Source organism: Alexandromys fortis, unplaced genomic scaffold (assembly GCF_014885135.2).
Source record: "Alexandromys fortis isolate MF-2015 unplaced genomic scaffold, M_Fortis_MF-2015_v1.1 scaffold_27, whole genome shotgun sequence".
In the NCBI taxonomy this organism is placed as follows: Eukaryota; Metazoa; Chordata; class Mammalia; order Rodentia; family Cricetidae; genus Alexandromys; species Alexandromys fortis.
The window spans coordinates 8914086-8933299 of NW_026067952.1; the positions used below are offsets into that span (position 1 = coordinate 8914086).

The window sequence follows — 19214 nt, forward strand, 5'->3', positions numbered from 1 at the left end:
AAAAAAAATTCTAAAATATTACCATGAATACAAAAACTACACTCTTAGAAACAAAGTTATTAAAGGATTTAATAATTTTCATCCCAAATATTTGATTTACTGCTTCTACTATGGTAATTTACTCCACTAGGAATATCACTAATCATTTGTAGGCAGGATTTTTGTTTTGTGCCTTTCTTATTTACTTCTGTATCTACTATTTTCCATTATTTATTTGGAGAGAGTGTCTCACTATGAACTGGTTTGAAACACACTTTGTAGACCAGGCTAGATTCTAATTAAGAGATCTAGCTACCTGCTTCTGCCTCTCAAGCACTAGGATTAAAGGTGTGTGCCATCATTTCTGGTTCTTTCCTTTTCAATTTTAAAAGGTTTTGTGTTAACATTACATATCTCAAATTATTTTCTACAGTATAAAATATATTCTCTCTGCATACTGAAATTCCAATAGAATAGTAATGTCTTTCTGCTTTCCTACAAAAACAAACAAACAAACAAACAAATAAATGACCGACCTATGGCCAGGTCAGTTGCATAATTGTTCAGGCAAGTTATCTACCTAACTACCTATTTAGCTATCTACAATACTAGGGTATACTGCCTCAGGCTTTTTTTTTTTCTTTTAAAGCAGGCTCTCACTATGCGGCCCAGGCTGGTCTTGAACTTTGTCTCCACATTTTAAGCATGAGCCACAATGATTAGCTAGTCTTACCAAACTATATGACATAGAATATGGCTTGTGTTAAAATAGTACAGAACTGGGGCTGAGGATGTAACTTACTGGCAGAGTGCTTGCCTAGCATGTGCATGGCCCTGTATTCACTCAGAACTATAAACCAAGACCAAACATATAAATTAATAGAATAAAATTTTAGGGTACTACAGAATTAACTTCATTCTTTTACAGAGTGGCATGAAAAAGCCAGTTCAGATCTGAACTTATCACTGGAGTAACCCCTTCACAGGTGCACTTTCCTGGCGTCCACACTGAACACAACTGCAGCACAGGACTCCGCTGATTCGCATGCAGAGTATACAAGCTGGGGTTTTGTTCACTTGTTTTAAACCTTTCTTCATTTTGATAAAAATAGTATAGCTATCATCAGCTGGTGATTAATTTATGAATATATTTATTCATAGAAGTTCCTAAAAATTACCTTCAATGCTTCTAAGGACAAAAATCCAAAATGAGAAAGGAAAAGACGGGCTGTTTGGAATTCCTGAGCAGGAGGAGGAGGCTTACAATCCGTAACAGGGTCAGGAAAGCTTCTCTTCTGCAATTCTCCCTCGCTCTGCTGTTCCAGTTGTATTTCATAAGCGATCTGCTGGGCCATACCACTCCTTAATTTTTCATGCCTCTCTTCTAACTGAAATAAGTCAGATATTTTTAAAACATTTTCTTAAAATGAAGTAAGCTTCTTTTAATTTTAAAACAAAAATAAAGCAATAAAGAAAATGATAAGTTTTGTTGATCAACATTATGTTTCAATTAGATACAAAGCACAGGATTAAACAAACATGGTTCAAAGACAGACTTATATCCAAAAATTCTTCCCTAGGGCCTAACCAATTGTTTCGCCATCTCCTGGCTGTAAAGGACACTATTATCTCTGCTCTTGGAGGGGCCGAGCTGTTTTCTCACTGGACCCCCAGATGATTATCTTCACTCTACAGTATCTATCCTTTGTTTTAAAATACTTACCTATATGGATTCTTTACCTTTTGATCAATCCTACTTTAAAGTTTTACCTCCTCATGTGTAAAAATACTTCCAAACAAACTGGCTTAATTATACAACCACCTCAACCTTAACTACTTAAACCACGCTCCTGAGCCCCAGATGTGAGCCACTTTCAAGGATTTTCTCTCTAATCCCAACCCCACTTCCTGTACTATCCAAATGTCTGCCTTTACTACCAGAGTTTGGTCATGTTATCATACTACTGAAATCTACTGCAAACATCCCAGGCAGCCAAGGATCCTGTCTCTAAAAGATGTTTAGTTCTTACCAACTGGTCCAAATCTACACATCCATCTTGTCATGTCAAATCTCCTAATTTCTGCAAAAATGAAAGCCATCTTCTGCCTCTCCTCCCTAACACTAAATGTTATACCTGACCACATATACCATCTAAAAATGTTTGCATTTATCCTTTTAGGAAAAGCTAACAGTAACTTGTCTTACTTCTTCAGTGACAATTTCATGTAAATCTGGAATGCTCAAATCTGCTTTTACAAAAGGAATCTTGTCCACCTCTTCAGGAAATGGTCGATGTTTCACAGAATATTTAAATCCAACATCATTTTTAGGAACTGGGCGAGATTCTGGCACAAAAAGCTGTCAAAATAACACAAATGACATTATAGCTATTACACATCATCCAACAACTACCTCCATGATGTGTCTTCAGCCATGTCCCTGGTCTACTTTAATGCTTATATTTTCCTAGGCATGCACATCACCAACACTCAGCAAGAATCTGCACATGCTGTACATGTGGTGCAAATAGGAAAGCTATATACTTTTATATACTTTTTTATATACAGTGTGCTCAAAACTGTATAGTGTGCTCAATTTCATTTTTCTAAAAATGTTTGTCAACTTATAGATTTCATGACTAATAAATAGCTTTGGACCTCTACTGCTCAGGCCTCAGTCATCCACATTCAATTCTAAGTTAATGATTAAGGGAATTTTTTTTCCTAAGAGCTCTCCAGTCACTTCACACAATAAAATGTAAGTTCAGCTCCCTAGGCATCTCTAGAAAGTGTGTTCAATCAGAACCTTAGCTAAATTTACTATTACTAGAGCATGGGCCCTCACTTGTACACGGCATACCTGGACCTTCAGTGAATTCGGTGCCTTTCCTATTCTGCTTCCCTCTGAGTCTTACAGAGTCACTGATGGAATACAATTGGCTCAGTTCACTAACAGACTCTGGGGTTAAATTTGGAGAGAATCCAAATGCTGGGGAAAAGAAAACTCTTAGAAAGTAATAATTTAAAAAGCAGTAAACTTTATACAGAAAGAAAAGTGAAGGAAATTCAGTAAATCATGAACTATCAAACTATGGCTAGCTCTTGCTGAAAAGTGACTATAAGGGATTTAACATTTCTTTATCTGAAGCTTCCAACAAGTAGAAAATAACCGTTTAATTTTAAATACTACAAAATATTGCAGTAAACTGTATAGCATATTAGCAATTATACAGAATGAGTCACACAAAACAATGTGAAACTAAGTCCTACATGCCAGACCTCTCAAAGGCCTATGCAAACTTCTCCCATATGCAGTATGCATCTGACTTTTAAAGCTGCATAGAAGTGAGTTCGAGGCCAGCCTGGTCTACAAGAGCTAGTTCCAGGACAGGAACCAAAAGCTATGGAGATACCCTGTCTCGAAAAATCCAAAATAAATAAATAAATAATAAAGCTGCATAGAAATATGCCTGGGACCACTATTTAGAATAGTAGTCCTTATTCCTAATTGAGTATCAGCATCACTGGAAAAACTTTTGAAAACTACCCTTGCTTTATAGACACCTGTAACAAGTTCAGTAGACCCAGAATTCTAAGTTCCTAAGATGATTCTTAAGTAAATTCCTTGACAGAGGACCTTGCCAGGGATCAGAAACATGTAACCTGTGACTTTCTGTTGGAATGTTATTTAGCCTTTAAATCACACACGGACACACACGCACACAATCATATGCACCCATATATATGTACTCACTCACACACTGTAACTTCTGATGTACCTTCTGATTTGCTTTTGCTCCTCTGGGTAAAAGGCAAAGCTGCTGAGCCCAAGCAAGTCTTCCCGACATTCCCCTGACCAGCACAGTGACAGAGGGGAAAAAATCATCTAGAATAAAATTGATATGCAAAAACTTTTACTTCAGATAACAACCATATAATACACAACCTGCTATCACCTGCAGAACACTTCAGATCAAAGCCCTAGCACAGTGCCTCCTAAATGGCAAAGCCATGGCTAAGCACCATGACTACCACCCCACTCTGGACCAACTCTAGTTTGACTCTCCTAACATCCTCACATTCCTCTACACGTATGTTTTGATGAAATGGTATCTATCATGGCAAACACTCTTAAACTTCCAGTGCTGAAGACAACTTTTATGAAAGAAAACAGGCTGGCTATCTATAGTGTTGACAGACATTTGCTCTTAGATATCAGGATCCTGCTACTGTAGGCACTGTTTCCTCCCAGCAGAAGTTCAGGGACATGTAAAAGTTCAGGATCCATTTTATTCCCTTTCATTGTCTCAGTTATGGGAATCAAAAGTGGTTCAAACTCTCTCATTTCTTCTGTTATTAACTATTTCAATAAACAATCTTAATTGTATAAAAATTGTTAATTTTTTAATTTTATTTTTTGTAGACTACCTATGCAGTAAAGTTACTTGGAATAAGACTAAGGCAAGCCTAAAAAACCTTGCAAGAGAACCCGGAAGCTTAAAAGGGGACACTAAGATTCTGCAAGCTGTTCAGCAAATGACTTAGGGGTAGGAGGATGGTAAAATTAAGAAAAGTAGGCAGCAAGGAAAGAAAGCCAGGCAAGCCTTAGCTCTGGGGTAAAGAAGGCAGAGTTGACCAATGATGAATAGTGCCATTCTATTTCATACTAATGTCACTAAACTTAACCATGCTACGATGGAAATAGTGTCCTTCTATTGCAACCAGGGCTAGGTTTCTCATCTTGTAGAATTATGACATCCTGCTTAGAGTCAACAGAAGCTGTACAGGACTCAAAGACTCCGCTTACCTTTGCATGTGTCTTTAGTCACTGAGGAAGTCCTACTGTGGTGGGACAACAACAGAAAATAGTATTGTTTGGAAAACCTGAATTTGAATCCTAGTTATATACTTCTCAAGTTACCCTAAGTAAATCACGCACCCTCTGTGAGCCTCATAACTGTGGGATAGTGAATGTCTTGTTAATAAACAGTCACTGAAGTTTTTTCACCAGATCACATCTACATGCTTAAGGATGAACACTATGGAGCAAGGAGGGCAGAGGGAAGGGGAAACAAATTTTTGAACTGCCAAAAGGGATATCAAACCAGGTAGAAAGAAAATGCAACAAATCAACATAAGAAATTAATAAGGCCTTGCATTCAGATGTACTGGGAGGAATACAGAGGAAAGATCCAAGAGTCACTGGGGTAGTAGAGACACTGAGACTAATTATGTAAGGAAGTGACAGGAGGAGGAAACAAAGATGACTATCTCAAATTTCTAGCCTGTGTGGGCAGCAGTAACCAAAACAGAACAAGTATGGGTGAAGTATGGGAGTAGAGGGGCAGGATCCAAGGTACACAAGGAAAGAAAAACCAACAATGACTTTTATATATAGTAAATATGAAATATCTCTAACGTAAACTTTACATCAAAGTTTGAGACACTTTTTCAAGCATACATAAATAATCTTTAAACAGTTCTACTTCATTGACACATTCTATTTTCTGAACTCTGTTTCTCCAGTGATCTATCTTATAGCTCCAAGTCTTTCTGACAAATAGTTACTTGGAATTCAGACTGTGCTTGCCTGGGAAAACTGAGAACACATTGTTCGAGCAGTAGAGAAAGCTAAGAGTGCTACAACTTACTCTGCTCATTTCCAAGCGGTTGCTCCAGCATTGCCAGGATGACACTGTTATCCAAGACAAAGTACCGGAAGCTATGCTTGTTTATGGTTGGCAGCCTGGAGTATTTGATCAGAGTGGTCTCATTCACCAGACTACAAGGAGAGGCAGGACCACTGGGTGAAGGAAAAGCGCCAAGCAACTGCATGATACTATGGAGAATGGAATAAAGAACAATTAATTCCTAAAGAAAATTCTAACGACCTTTTCAATCTATATATCCTACTGCTCCTCTGAATTAACTGGATACAGTTATGCTTCCTCTTCACAGGTCAGATTTATTCTTTGTAGCAAAAAATACCCTGGCATACTGGGTAGAATCTGTACCCCAAGAATGAAAGGTCTTCTCCCAGATGTTGTGGGTGTTGACGTCCACACCCAGACGCAGAGTAACAATAGCCACAGCTTTCAACTGACCTACGAACTGCCCTCAGCCATGGACGCCTCACTGGGGGCCACTGCTTCTTTCAGGACTAGACCACATTCAACTACTAGTTAGTGCAAGGTTCCTAGGTACGCAGAGTAACAATAGCCACAGCTTTCAACTGACCTACGAACTGCCCTCAGCCATGGACGCCTCACTGGGGGCCACTGCTTCTTTTAGGACTAGACCACATTCAACTACTAGTTAGTGCAAGGTTCCTAGGTACCAGTCCCCTTCCCCCAGCTGGAAAGAACACTCAAGGTCAAGTCGGCTTGAACATTTTGTTGCAACTGCCTCTACTGTCCAGCGCTTTTGTTCTTCTGCCTGCCCAGTCCTGCTTCATCCCATATTGCAAGCAAATTTCTCTCTTTTACCCAGGGAATACTACAGTTCCAAATCAGGAAACTCCTAAATACACATTTAAAATTCTGCTTGTGTGCTCCAGGTTTCTGGATTATGACAGCCAAGTATCTTAGGCTAAGAAAAGGATAAAAAGATCAGCCAGACCCCATCACTTTTCAGAAAAGGAAATGTAAAACTCCAAAGAGCTAAGTGATTGTTAAGAGGCCAAAAATCCCAGGACCTGCTGACTACTTCCTGCATGTCCTGGAATACATATATCCTCATTTCAAGTAAGGAGTCTGAGGCACTAAGAGTTAAATCTCAAACTGTCATAAATAAATCTATGACACAAAATGCTTTATCAAGCAGAGTTCCACTGATCAAGACTTACCATTCAGAAACGTTTGCATGTATACACCGTGTGTGTATACACTTAATGTATACATAGAGAGGGGGGGAATAAAAATTTCTGCATACAAGCAATGAAATAAGTACCATCATTATTTCCATTTTTATTACCATTTATTATTCATTTATAATACACTGATGCTCAAAGGAAAAGCATTCTGTATTTAAACAGATTTTTACCATGTAGTATCAATGTGGCCTTTCATATGCATCCCATACAAAAAAACTACTTAACACCTTTGTGTATGTGTACACGTATGTATGTGTGTTGCATGTGTGTTATAGGCATACATGGGAGTTGTATATGTGGAGGAAATGAAGAGTCCTGTTCTATCATTTTCTGCCTTAATCCCTTAAGACTGTGTCTCTTAATAACTATGGAACTAGGCTGGCAGCCAATAAGTCCCAGTGGTCTTCCTGTCTCTGACTTCCCTTTCAGCACTGATATTACGGGAATGCACACAGCCATGTCTAGTTTTTCACATGGGTACTGGAGATCTGAACCCAGGAACTCAGATTTTTCAGCAAACGCTCTTACTCACTGAGCCATCTCCACAATCCTTAACACCATTTATCAATCAATCTTCAGCTTGGACACCTTGGCCTCAGCTAAGATCTCTGATGATGGAAGGCACTGTTTTCTAGCAGATGTCTTCCTTGCAATTTTCACTCCTCCTAGGATGACTGCTACAATTCAAGGAATGAGGAAACTCAGTAAGTTCAGGACTCTAATGACTGGAAAACAGGAGTCATCCAGGAGACTAGTACTAAGAAAATACAGCTTTGGCTTTCTCCAGCAGAACAGAGACAGATGTCACAAAGCCCACAGACCGGGTGAGCTTGTCATGTTCCATGGAAGATCTATGATGTATCAAACAGGCCTTTGGAAGAGGTTATGCGGCTTAGATGAAATCATTACCAGCCTCATCACATTCTTCTTTTCCTGGTAGTGACTAGACTGGAATGTTGAGTAAACATTTCTGAAATTATGACAAGTACTTGACTGTGTCATAATAAACCTGTAGATAAAGTTTAAACATTGTTGTGAACCTCCAGAGAGTCTCTGCTGATATGTTCTGAGGTTCAACCTCTGCTTTCTATAAGCAGTGTTCAGACAACAACACACAAAACAAGCTCATAATATTTGTTCATGCCTGTATGCTAATACCTAGAAAGCTGAGGCAGGAAGATTGACATGAATTTGAGGCCAGCCTGGGCTTTAAAAAGTTGAGAATCTGCCTCAAAAACAAACAAGAACCAGGAAGATGATTCAGTGGGCAGAGACTATACAAGCAGAGTTGGAATCCCTGAAACTCACATGAAATGGATTTGAAAAGATTCTCAAACGTTGTCTCTGACATCCACATGCCCATGCATACATATGAATACATGCTTTGTTTTTAAAAAGAGCAGAGTGTGGTAGTGCACACATTTAATCCCAGCACTTGGGAGGCAGAGGCAAAAGGATCTCTGAGAATTCAAGGGCAGCCTGGTCTACATAGTGAGTTCTAGGACAGCCAGAGAGAGCTACATAGTGAGACCCTGTCATAGAGGAGGGGAAAAGCAAAATAATTAAGGAAAAAAAAAAACCCTATAAAAGACAAGAACTTAATCTGCAGATATCATATATCAGAATAAGAGTTAGGTTTTAAAAAGACTAGAGATAATGTGGAATATTTACAAAAAGAAATTTCAATACTGTGCAAATAAGCACAGGATGAGAACAACAGATGAAAAGGAAACATGAAAAGGCAAGAGTCCAGTTAACTCAATGTGACTCTCAAGTGAGCAAAGTCTTCTTGCTGTCTCCCAATAAAGGTTGATGAAACACACTGTTCTAGAGAGTCTGAAGACATTTGGATCCCATATAGTACACTGTACTCAGTGATCCTCCTGTGAGAGATACATGGTCAAAGCTATACAGCTGGATGACAGGATGATAAAGGTACTCAAATGCATGTAATACCAAAACCATGTGAAGGCACTAGCAGAAAGGAACCAGAGCAACATAAACACTGTCTTTGTATACTGCTCCTGCCTGGAGAAAGAATTACTACCAAAAGTCTGAATAAGAACCAATGAGAACAAGTTAACATGAGAGATTTTAGTTTGATATAGAACATCAAGCTTTTAATAATTAAAATAAATCTTAGGGGCTAGACTCTAAACCCAAATTAAATGCTAAGCATTTAGTAAATATGCCTTAAGGAAAAGTACCACTGAAATGACTTCTAAGAGCACAAATTCTGAATTTATACTTTTAATATGCCAACATTATGTTATCAAAGACAGATGGACATGTACCAAAAAAACTTGATACGACTGTAACAGTATGGAACTCCACCTTATGTGAGACAGGCAGACAATGAGTGTGGAGGTAGTGAAAACCACTAAATCAGAATAATAAAAAGGTTCGTACAAGTAGCTAGTAGTGAGCATTGAACAGTAGGTAATGTTTGAAATACAGGAGAGATGCATAAGAAGGTATAAACATGCCCAGTTCACCACTTTAAGTAGCCCAACTATGGCAAGGGAGTATTAGGGAGCAGTGGTGGGAGAAATCAATCCACCTCCCTGACCCTCCACTAGAATTCAGACATGTTAGGAAACCAGAGATCTACTTGAGGTTTTTAACCACTCAAGCAGTAGGATGAAATAGCGTTGAAGAAGAGTTTAGCCACAGAGTGCAAGACAAACAGGAAGAGTTAGAGAATTAGACTGGAAACAGAAATCATGCAAGAAGTGAAGTGACCTCGTACAGAATACTATCTCAGGCTTCCGGGGACAGTGAGAGACCTTACAAAGAAAGTCTGCTGGACTTAATTGCTGGACTCATGAGGAATGACAGAGACATAAATACGGGGGAGGGGGACTGAAAACAATGGTGGCAGCTGGGCATAGTGGCAAATGTACTTGGGAGGCAGAGGCAAGAGGATCTCTGTGAGTTTGAGGCCAGCCTGGTCTACAGAGTGAGTTCCAAGACAGCCAAATATAGTGAAACCCTGCCTCAAAAAAAGTCAAAACAGAACAACCACTGGTGAAGCTGACAAAAAAGCAGCAACTGTGAGAGAATAGAAAACTGACTGGGAACATTCTCCACCATGATGGAACACTGCACTGCTGAAGAGTGGAAACTAAAGACATTGTGGTGAACTGGCGAATAGAGACAAGACAGCAAAAAATGAAGACAGAGCTATTCAGATAACTATAGGCTGATGGAAAAAGACCCCAGGCACACAGGCAGCCCCCAGCGGCAACCATACTCTCACAGAGACAACAGGCTGAAGTGGAATAGGTTTCCTGCAGCACAAAGAACTCAAGAACTCTTAGTGAGCAAAGATTCTCTCTGCTTATCTCAGCCTTCTTCCTCTTCCTGACACATTATCAAGTCCCGGTGCTATGGAACTTTATGGCTCCCTGCCCAGGTATTATACAAGCACATATTGTCATCACCAATTTTCTAGCTATTAGTTAAACCTCAACAAATGTATTCAAAGTCTAGCCGTTATCATAGTGCACAGTTCTAAACAAAAGCAAGCATACTGAGAATTATGACTGAAGCCCAAGAACAACAGAAACAAATCCAACTAATCTGAATATAACCCAAAGGACACTGCACTCACAAAGGATGTCAGGATCTTAGGCAGAGCTGATTTACACACAATCTTCCAGCCAGTCCTTACTAACCTGACACTCTTCCTTCCTTTAGTTCTGTTTTCCTAGGTTTTCGTTCATACTCCTTGCATGAGCCATATCTTTACATATTCTAGGAAACAATGCAATCTCTACTTATGCAGACTATTCAATCTGCAGATGCACCCAAATCCAGTCCTCTTTCCAGTCCCCCCATCCACCAAGTACAAAGGGCTTTCTCAACTCTTTCTGCCACTTTTTCAAAGAAACAATCTCTTGTTTCCATGTGGCAAACATTCTTAATTGCCTGCAATGCTGCTCACAGCTCAAACGTTACCCATCCTCTCAGTCTCCATCAATGTAGTTCCATAACTCACTCACTTACTCCCAGTTCCCTGCCATTTTATTTGTAACTCTTCTTTTGGGGTACTTACTATCCACCAATATTGAAAGACTTTGTACCAGATAGTACTCATTAGGTAACTGAATCTGATTTATCTGCATGATTCTATTACCAAGCTCTTAAAAGGGAGTTAAAAAAAAAAAATCTTCGCTGCATAGAACATGAAAGATGTAGAAGAGACCAGCACTGGGTAGCAGATCTGATGCTGTGTCACATCTCCTCTCTAGGTTAAATCATCAAAGGAGATGAAGTAGCTCTAAGATAATTCCTAGCTCGAATATGAGCTGACTGAGTTATCAGTTACTATGGAAATGCAAAGATCCCAAATTTCTGGTTTCTTGTTGATCTAAGAATGAATACAAAAAGGGTATTCCCTTTCCATTTTGTGTCTGGAGACGCAGTACCCTACAGGGACTGAGTTACTCCGTGCTGAACAAGGAAGACAGAGCAGCACAGAACACTGCTGCCCTGTCTGTTACAGCTCAGTCTTCAGCAGCTGTTTCCATACCATGTTAAAGTGGCTTCTGCAGCATCCTTTACCCTCATGGACGCAGGGTTTGGCTCCTTATCGCCTTTGTACTTGACCTCTTGCTCACTGTTTTTGGACTTGCTTCCTGAGATACCCAGTTCTACAATCTCCAATACTTCCTTAAGGCAATCCTAGAAGTAGGAAAAGACAGAATGATTTTTTAAAATATTTTTCAAACACATTTATTTATTTAAGAGAGGGTGTATGTGTGTTTGTGTACAAATCAAGGGCAGAGAACAGTTTTTGAGAGCTGGCTCTCTCCTTGCACCACATAAAAGTCAATGATCAAAATCAAGTCATCAGACTTGGGGGCAAGCACTCTACCTGCTGAGCCGTCTCACAGCCTCAGGTTGGTTAAGAGAAGATAAGGAAACCGTAACAATGGTTATGTTTTAGGGTAACGTTCCAGTTGCTAATGCTCTTTAACAGATATGTTTGCATCATAATAAAATAAATTTATACTTCCATTAAGTTTCTCTTAAAAGAACTAAATTTGTATGTTCAGAAGAAGACTAAAAATAGGTTTTAATTTTATAAGTTACAGAGCTCACAAAATTGTCAAGGAATGAGTAAAATAGATTCCGAAGAAAATTCTGCCAAACCCAGATGGTAAATATACCAAAGAGGTTAATTATTCATTTTTTGAGGCAGGATCTCACTAGGGAAGTCAGGATGGCCTCAAACTCACTATGTAGCCCAAGCTGACCCTGAACCCAGGACCTCTGCTTCTTAAGTGCTAGGATTACAGGCAGTTGCTATCATCTCCAACATCAATGACTAACATTTTAAAATAATTTCTATTTAAAACTGTTTTGTATAACAGAGTTTCACGTAGCCCAGGCTGGCCTCTAACTCATTACATAGCCAGAGTTGACCTTGACCTTCTGATCCTTCTTCTACCTGCCAAGTACCTGGAATTACAAATAGGCACCACCATAGCAGGTTAATGTGGTGCTAGGGATCAAGCTGAGTGCTTCAAAAATGCTAAGCAAGCATTGTATTAAACTTGGCTACAAGTCTAGTACAATTTTTGATATCATAACTTTGAAAGCCATGATGAAAATAACTCAGATTTTATCAACAAAATTACTTACAAAGATCTCTTCCTTTCTAAATATCAGTGATCTCGGGAAGCTCTCATATCACTGAGCTTATTATTCCTGCTTCCCTCTAAGGTACAGTGGGGAAAAAAAGACTAGATATCTGTGCGCATTTAAAATTGCAGAAATCTGTGAGAAATATGTTTCAATAAAAAGTAACTTGTACAGCCAAACTGTGCCCTAGCTTTGTAGATTCACAATTAAGTGCCTGTCTTTGATAATAGGAAATCAAATAGCTTTAATTAATAGCTATCTCCAGTCTTCCATCCTATAAAAAAAAAAAGTACTTTTCCAGATACAGCAGTTGCATATATGAGCCCATAGCGACTGTGAAAGCATACAAAAGGCTTGAGTTTGCTCAACCAAAATTTCAGCACAAAGATGGTAGAAATAGGCAGAAATTATTATCACTAGCTGGGGAACTATAGGCATATGTGATCATATATGATAGCTGCTAGGAGAGACAGAATCAACTTTCTTCAATGACAGGATCAGTGGTAGGCTGACCACACTCCAGGGCAGACCCATTACCAATAGTAGCTAGGAAACACAAACTGAACTCAATAGACGAGAAAAAAAAATCTCAAAATTGGGTAGGAAGTGAGGTTAGGTCTTGGTAAAAGAAGATATGTTGAAAATACAGTTTGAATTTTTACTAGAATTAATGAGAATATCATTTTTTATAAAAGAAAAATTAGGCAAGATCTTCTCTTTCATAAAGAATTTTTCTGAGCCAGGCGGTGGTGGCGCACGCCTTTAATCCCAGCACTCGGGAGGCAGAGGCAGGTAGATCTCTGGGAGTTCGAGGCCAGCCTGGTCTACAAGAGCTAGTTCTGGGACAGGCTCCAATGCTACAGAGAAACCCTGTCTCAAAAAACCAAAAAAAAAAAAAAAAAAAAAAAAGAATTTTTCTGTGGGATTATTGGAAACAAATCTAAGCATGATGACAGTTTATAAATTATGCTCAAAAGATAAATGTCCTACTGAAATCAAACAAGTACATTCAAAGTATATGACACTGTATTTAAATTCAGATATTCTCTTTTAAAGGGTATTTTCTCAACAAACAGTTTTATTCCTACTTTGTGTTTCAAGACTGAATAAGCTTACCTTTTCATCCAGCATATCAGGGTGCTCTGTCAGCCAGACACAGAGACACTGGAATGCTGCCACTATCATGGAGTGCAGATCCCGGGAGTGAAGAGGAGCTGGCCGACTGCACTGGTATACAATATAGCTGCACACAGAACTGATGGCACGCTTCCGGTCTCCCAAGTCAACCATCACCTTCACCTAAGCATGTCCATTTAAGGAACAAAATCAGTTAGTCAGGAGCCACTACACCAAGCATTTGCCCTGCAACTGAGCCTATCTGATAATGTGATACACGGAGGCCTTGTTTTAAAATATTATTTATATACAGGAACAGAATATTACAGATATACTATAAAAAAAAGTGACATTCTCAAACCCTAAGACAGTACTTTAACATGGTTGTTTACACCTTAAAACTCAAAGCTCTTGGGTGCACTTACACGTATTGTAAAATGTGTAGGAATGGCCAGCAATGGAATATGTGTGTGCTTTTAAAGTCCCTAACCCAACCTCATAGTGATGGTTTTTGCTCTCCACAAAGTCTAGTGAAATGGCTTAGCAGTTCAATTATGAATTACAGTAAGCTACATGTTCAAAATATGTAACCTAAAAAAACCATCACTACAATCAGAAAATGAATATAAACATCACCCCCAAATGTCCTCATGCACCTCTGTAAGCTTTTTCCCATGCCTCTTGTCCCCCTCTGTGAGGTACTGCTTATCTGTTATTATAATAGATTAGACTACAGTATCTACTTTGGGGAAAGGTATTAACATAATTAATTACTTCCAGATGTATCTGCTTTTTGTAATGCTTCTTTTTATTGAGTATATTCCAGTGTATGAATACAGCACAATTTGTCTACCCAGTAACCTGTTAATAGACATCTAGGTTATTTCCATCCCATGGATATTACAAATATAGTTGCTATGAAGATCCATGTCATTGACTGGATGCATGTTCTCTTATACACTGAGACTGGAATAAGAGGGTCATAAGATACATGATTTATTAAATTTTTAAGGATCTGCCAAACTGTTTTCCAAAATGGTTATTACAATTAACATTCTCATTAACAGTTTCCTTATATCCTCATCATTTGGTATGGTCAATCTTTTTAAATTTAGCCTTCTTCCCTTTCTTTCTCTTTCTTTCTTCCTTCCTTACTTCCTTCCTTACTTCCTTCCTTCCTTCCTTCCTTCCTTCCTTCCTTTTTCTCTTTCTCTCCTTCTCTCTTGTGTATGAAGAGGCCACAGGAGAACTGCTGGGTGCCTTTCCTATCACAGTGGTTCTCAACCTTCCTAATGCTGCAACCCTTTAATACAGTTCCTCATGTGGTGGTAACCCTCAACCATAAAATTATTTTTGCTACTACTTCATAACTGTAATTTTGATACGGTTATAAATAGTAATGTAAATATGTGTGTTTTCCAATGGTCTTAGGAAAACCCACAGGGGTCTCACCCACAGCTCTGTCACTTTCTACATTATTCCCTTGAGAAGGGGTCTCTCACACAACCTAAAGTTTCCTGTTTCAGCTATGCTGGCAGGCTAGAAAACTCCTGGAATCTTTCTATCTCTACCTGAGGTCCATGTGGTCATTTGAAGCTTTTTAAAGAGGTGCTGGGGACATGAATTTAGGTCCTCATGCTTGCATAGCAAGAACTCTTACCCTAAGCTATTCTCCTAGTCCTCAATTTTAGCTATCCTACTGAGTACGTAATAGTATTTCATTTCCCTAACAACTAGTGATATTGAGGTAGGAAAACTCACCTTAAAGGAGAGTGGCACTATTCCCTGGGTTTGGGTACTGGACTGCATAAAAAGGAAGAAGCCAGCTGAGCACAAGCATTCATCTGCTCTCTTCTTCCTGACTGCAGACTCAACGTGACTAGCTGCTTCAAGCTCCTGCCACCTTGACATCCCCGCCATAATGGACTGTACCCTTGAACTGTGAGCCAAAATAAACCCTTCCATCCTTAAGTTGCTTTCGTCAGGGATTTTGTCACAGCATGAGACAAGTAACTAATACATTTTTACATTTCAGTTTACAATCCATTTTTAGCTGATTTTTGTACCTACCATATACAAAACAGGTATGAAACCAAGTTTTCTACCATTAACACTGATCAAAAAGACTAACTTTTCTCCTTAGAGTTATCTTTGCACCTTTGTTAAAAACCAGACAGCCACATGGGTGTGGTCATGAAGTCTCAATTATAGACCACTAATCTATTCATTCAATCCTGTTCTAACACAAGACTGTTTTAATCAATTGTATCTTTACAGAGAGTTATGGAATCAGGTAGTATTAACCCATTATATATGATGACACAGGTCCAGAACAGAGCTCCATACAAGCTAAACACATCTTGAACTAAAAGTAGACCACAAGTCATAGGGAGCAGCACCTTGCTCTCTGTGTGGTCCACCATTTCTCATGAATGGCTATCCTAATGTTTAAATCAACAAATGCTCCACATATATCTATTCACTTGGGGATTTCTTTTTTTTTTTAAAGATTTATTTATTAATTATGTATACAGTATTCTGTCTGCATGTCTGCTGCAGACCAGAAGAGGGCACCAGATCTCATGACAAATGGTTGTGAGCCACCATGTGGTTACTGGGAATTGAACTCAGGACCTCTGGAAGAGCAGTCAGTGCTCTTACCCTCTGAGCCATCTCTCCAGCCCCTCATTTGGGGATTTCTCAGTTAAATTCCAAGTAATGTTGAGAACATACTAAGTTTTCTTGTCTATTTTGTCTCTCAAAATTTGTTAGACAACTTTAAAGTAAAGGTCTAAACTTCATCTCAGACACTACCACTCTGTGATGAGTATTACTACATGACCACAATATATTTTATACTTTCACCTCATCTGATCCTCCTCACAACACAAAGTGGTATTTGAAAAATAATCTTTTCCATTTCAATAATAAAAAATACTCAGATGCTAGTGAGGATGTGGAAAAAACTGGAACCCTTGCATGTTGCTGGAAGGAATGAAAAAGGACTCGGGAGCTGTGGAAAAACTATTTGCAGTTCTTCAAAAGTTAAACAGAATTTCCACAACCCTAAGAATTTCACTCCTTAGTGAACTGAAAACTGATATTCCAAACAAATACATGTTCCCATGCATCCACAGCAGCTCTACTAGTAAAGTCTAAAGACGTAAACAGTCTAAATACCTCTCAGTTGATGAGTAGGCAAACAAATAGCAATAATTACATTCAGCATGGTGCTGTGCAATCATATAAGGCCCGACCCAAAAAAATTACTTCTCAAGTGAGAAAAACAGGCACTCTTGAAATGACACACATTACATGATTTTCCTACTGATCCCTTTCTGTGAATGGTCCTGATTAGGTAGAGCCAAAGAAGCAAAATGAAGACGAATGGCTGTCAGAGGTGGTGGCTGGGAAAGTGAACAAGAAAGCAACTGCTTTGGGGCTTAGGGATTTCCCTCCGGGGTGACAAAAACACTTAGAAATATCAGTACACTGCAAATGTACTGACAGGACCGAATCACTTGCTTTAAAATGGCTAGTTTTATGTTACATGAATTTCAGGGAGAGAGCAAGAAAGAGAGACTGAGGCTTAAGAGCAAGTGAACCCCATTTCTAAGGTTCCACAAAACTGAAATAACTGTGAGAGAAAATTAAATATATAGTCAATATTTGCTTAATACTGATAAGAGAAAATAGTAATCACAGAAATATTTTATGATAAATGTTCATTATAAAAGCAATAAATATACTATTATGTGCAAATAGTCACCAGTATTAAATGTTTTCTATACCTTAACAGAAATATTCATATCCTTTGCACCTATTTTTCATTTTGCAAAATTCACTTGGAGGTACAATTTTGTATACTCTGGATGTAAAATATGCACATGTACTGACAACCCTATAATACCTACACAAAGGGGTGGATGTCAAAATACAGGAAAAAAAAAAAAAAGGCATGACGCAAATGTGCTGGACTGAAATAAGGGACTGCCCTCACCTTTGCCAGGCCAGAGAGGAGCTCCAGAGCCGCCAGGGATATGCTCATGTCTTGCCGCCACTGGGAGTTGAGTCTTTGGGTGACGAGATGGATGCTGCGAATCAGGAGCCCAGCAGCTGAATCTGTATTAAGAGCTAGGATATAACCCAATGCCACATCCACAGGGAGGGAAAACAACTAAGCATTAGTAACAGAAGCACAGCATTCCACCAGGCACAGACCACAGCAGCCACAGTGAGCACAATGGGCACCCACACAGAGCTATGCTCCCCGCCCACCGGCCTGAGCACCAGGCCTGACTGATGGTGTACGAGGCACATATGGGGCTGGGCCAGCTTCTAGCTCCCGGTCCACACTCTGACAAAGAACACTATGGACTTGCCAATTTCAGTACCATCCTTATAAGGAAAAATAGTGTCTTAAATTTTTAAATAAATAACTTATAGAATTTAATTTTCAAAAAGAACAATGAAAAGGCAACCAAATATTTCCTTAGAATTTTACAGAGGCAAGAATTCAACTGATAGCCTCCTCAGATGCTAGGAATTACCTTAAAGCATCTCCTACAATGATAGGGCTTAAACCAGTAAAACCACATGCAATGCCTCTTCAAACCCATATTTACATTCAGCTCTTTACCACTATTTTAATACCTTTAATAAGTTAAATGACCAAGTCACTGTTTTAACTTGGACTTCAATTTTAATTTAAAGTAACTATTACTCATTAAAGAGTGAATTCCAAGAAATTAAACTAAGATAAATTAAATTGTAATTAAAAAGGAAGCTTTAGGGGCATTATACCTGTGGATCCTATCAGAAAGAGGGCAGTGACAACAGAAAAAGGAATGATCATTAAAGAGAGACAGTCATGCGACACTAACACAAATCTGGAAATTTTTAGTAAAAGATATGACATAACAAGCAGAGCTCACTAACACCAGCTGAAAATGCTGGAACAAACAATCAGTTCAAACACTTATATACAACACATGCGGTAACGCAAAATTATCTTTCATTTTAAAATGTCTTAGAAAGTACAAGAAACAGTTCAACCTGGAGAATACCTAAATCTACATAAGGGGTAACCATTTAAATATACTGACTATCCACATGACTATGTATTTGACATGCGAACGGGTAATGTGTCATAAATTCAATTATGAAAGCATGCCTCATGCACATGGCTCATGGACTCTCCAGATGATTAAAAGTCAAGCTCACATCTAGGGAATTAGGTATTCTAATCTCAAGGAATAAACAAGGATTCAATCACTATCAGCATTTGTACATAAAACATAAAGTGCTCACACTGAGTTCATAAAATAACTACTCAGTGTAAACGACATCACTGAAAAGGATGTTTTCCTGGCAAGTGTTTAATTTAGCAGGGCAGAAAATGACTCTTTATTCTTGTAACTGAAGAGCCTAATGAGACAGAATAGCTAGGTAAGTTTTAACATGGAGACACACACCTCTCTAGGTCTCCTCTAATACAACCTCCATCACTTCTCTCAACTGAGATTATGGGGCTCACCATCCATCTCTGCCATTATTCTGAGAGCTCTGAGGCAAGGCCCACATCTTATGTGAGCCTGTA

The 19214-nt window shown here is 38.8% G+C and overlaps 1 protein-coding gene across 6 annotated transcripts in view; it reads right to left on the reverse strand.

Moving 5' to 3' along the window:
• The window catches only part of Ralgapb (Ral GTPase activating protein non-catalytic subunit beta), a 79517-nt gene that overhangs the window by 18668 nt on the left and 41635 nt on the right, over positions 1–19214 (reverse strand). For 3 of the 6 annotated variants that reach the window (XM_050150871.1, XM_050150872.1, XM_050150877.1), the window contains 7 exons: positions 17616–17749; positions 13616–13798; positions 11385–11536; positions 5631–5818; positions 3738–3865; positions 2186–2338; positions 1158–1367 (listed from right to left, as the gene is read on the reverse strand). In XM_050150871.1, the coding sequence (XP_050006828.1) occupies positions 1158–1367; positions 2186–2338; positions 3738–3865; positions 5631–5818; positions 11385–11536; positions 13616–13798; positions 17616–17749 (1148 nt within the window). The remainder of the gene's footprint in view (positions 1–1157; positions 1368–2185; positions 2339–3737; positions 3866–5630; positions 5819–11384; positions 11537–13615; positions 13799–17615; positions 17750–19214) is intronic. The other 3 variants (XM_050150873.1, XM_050150876.1, XM_050150874.1) reach the window with 3 other exon arrangements.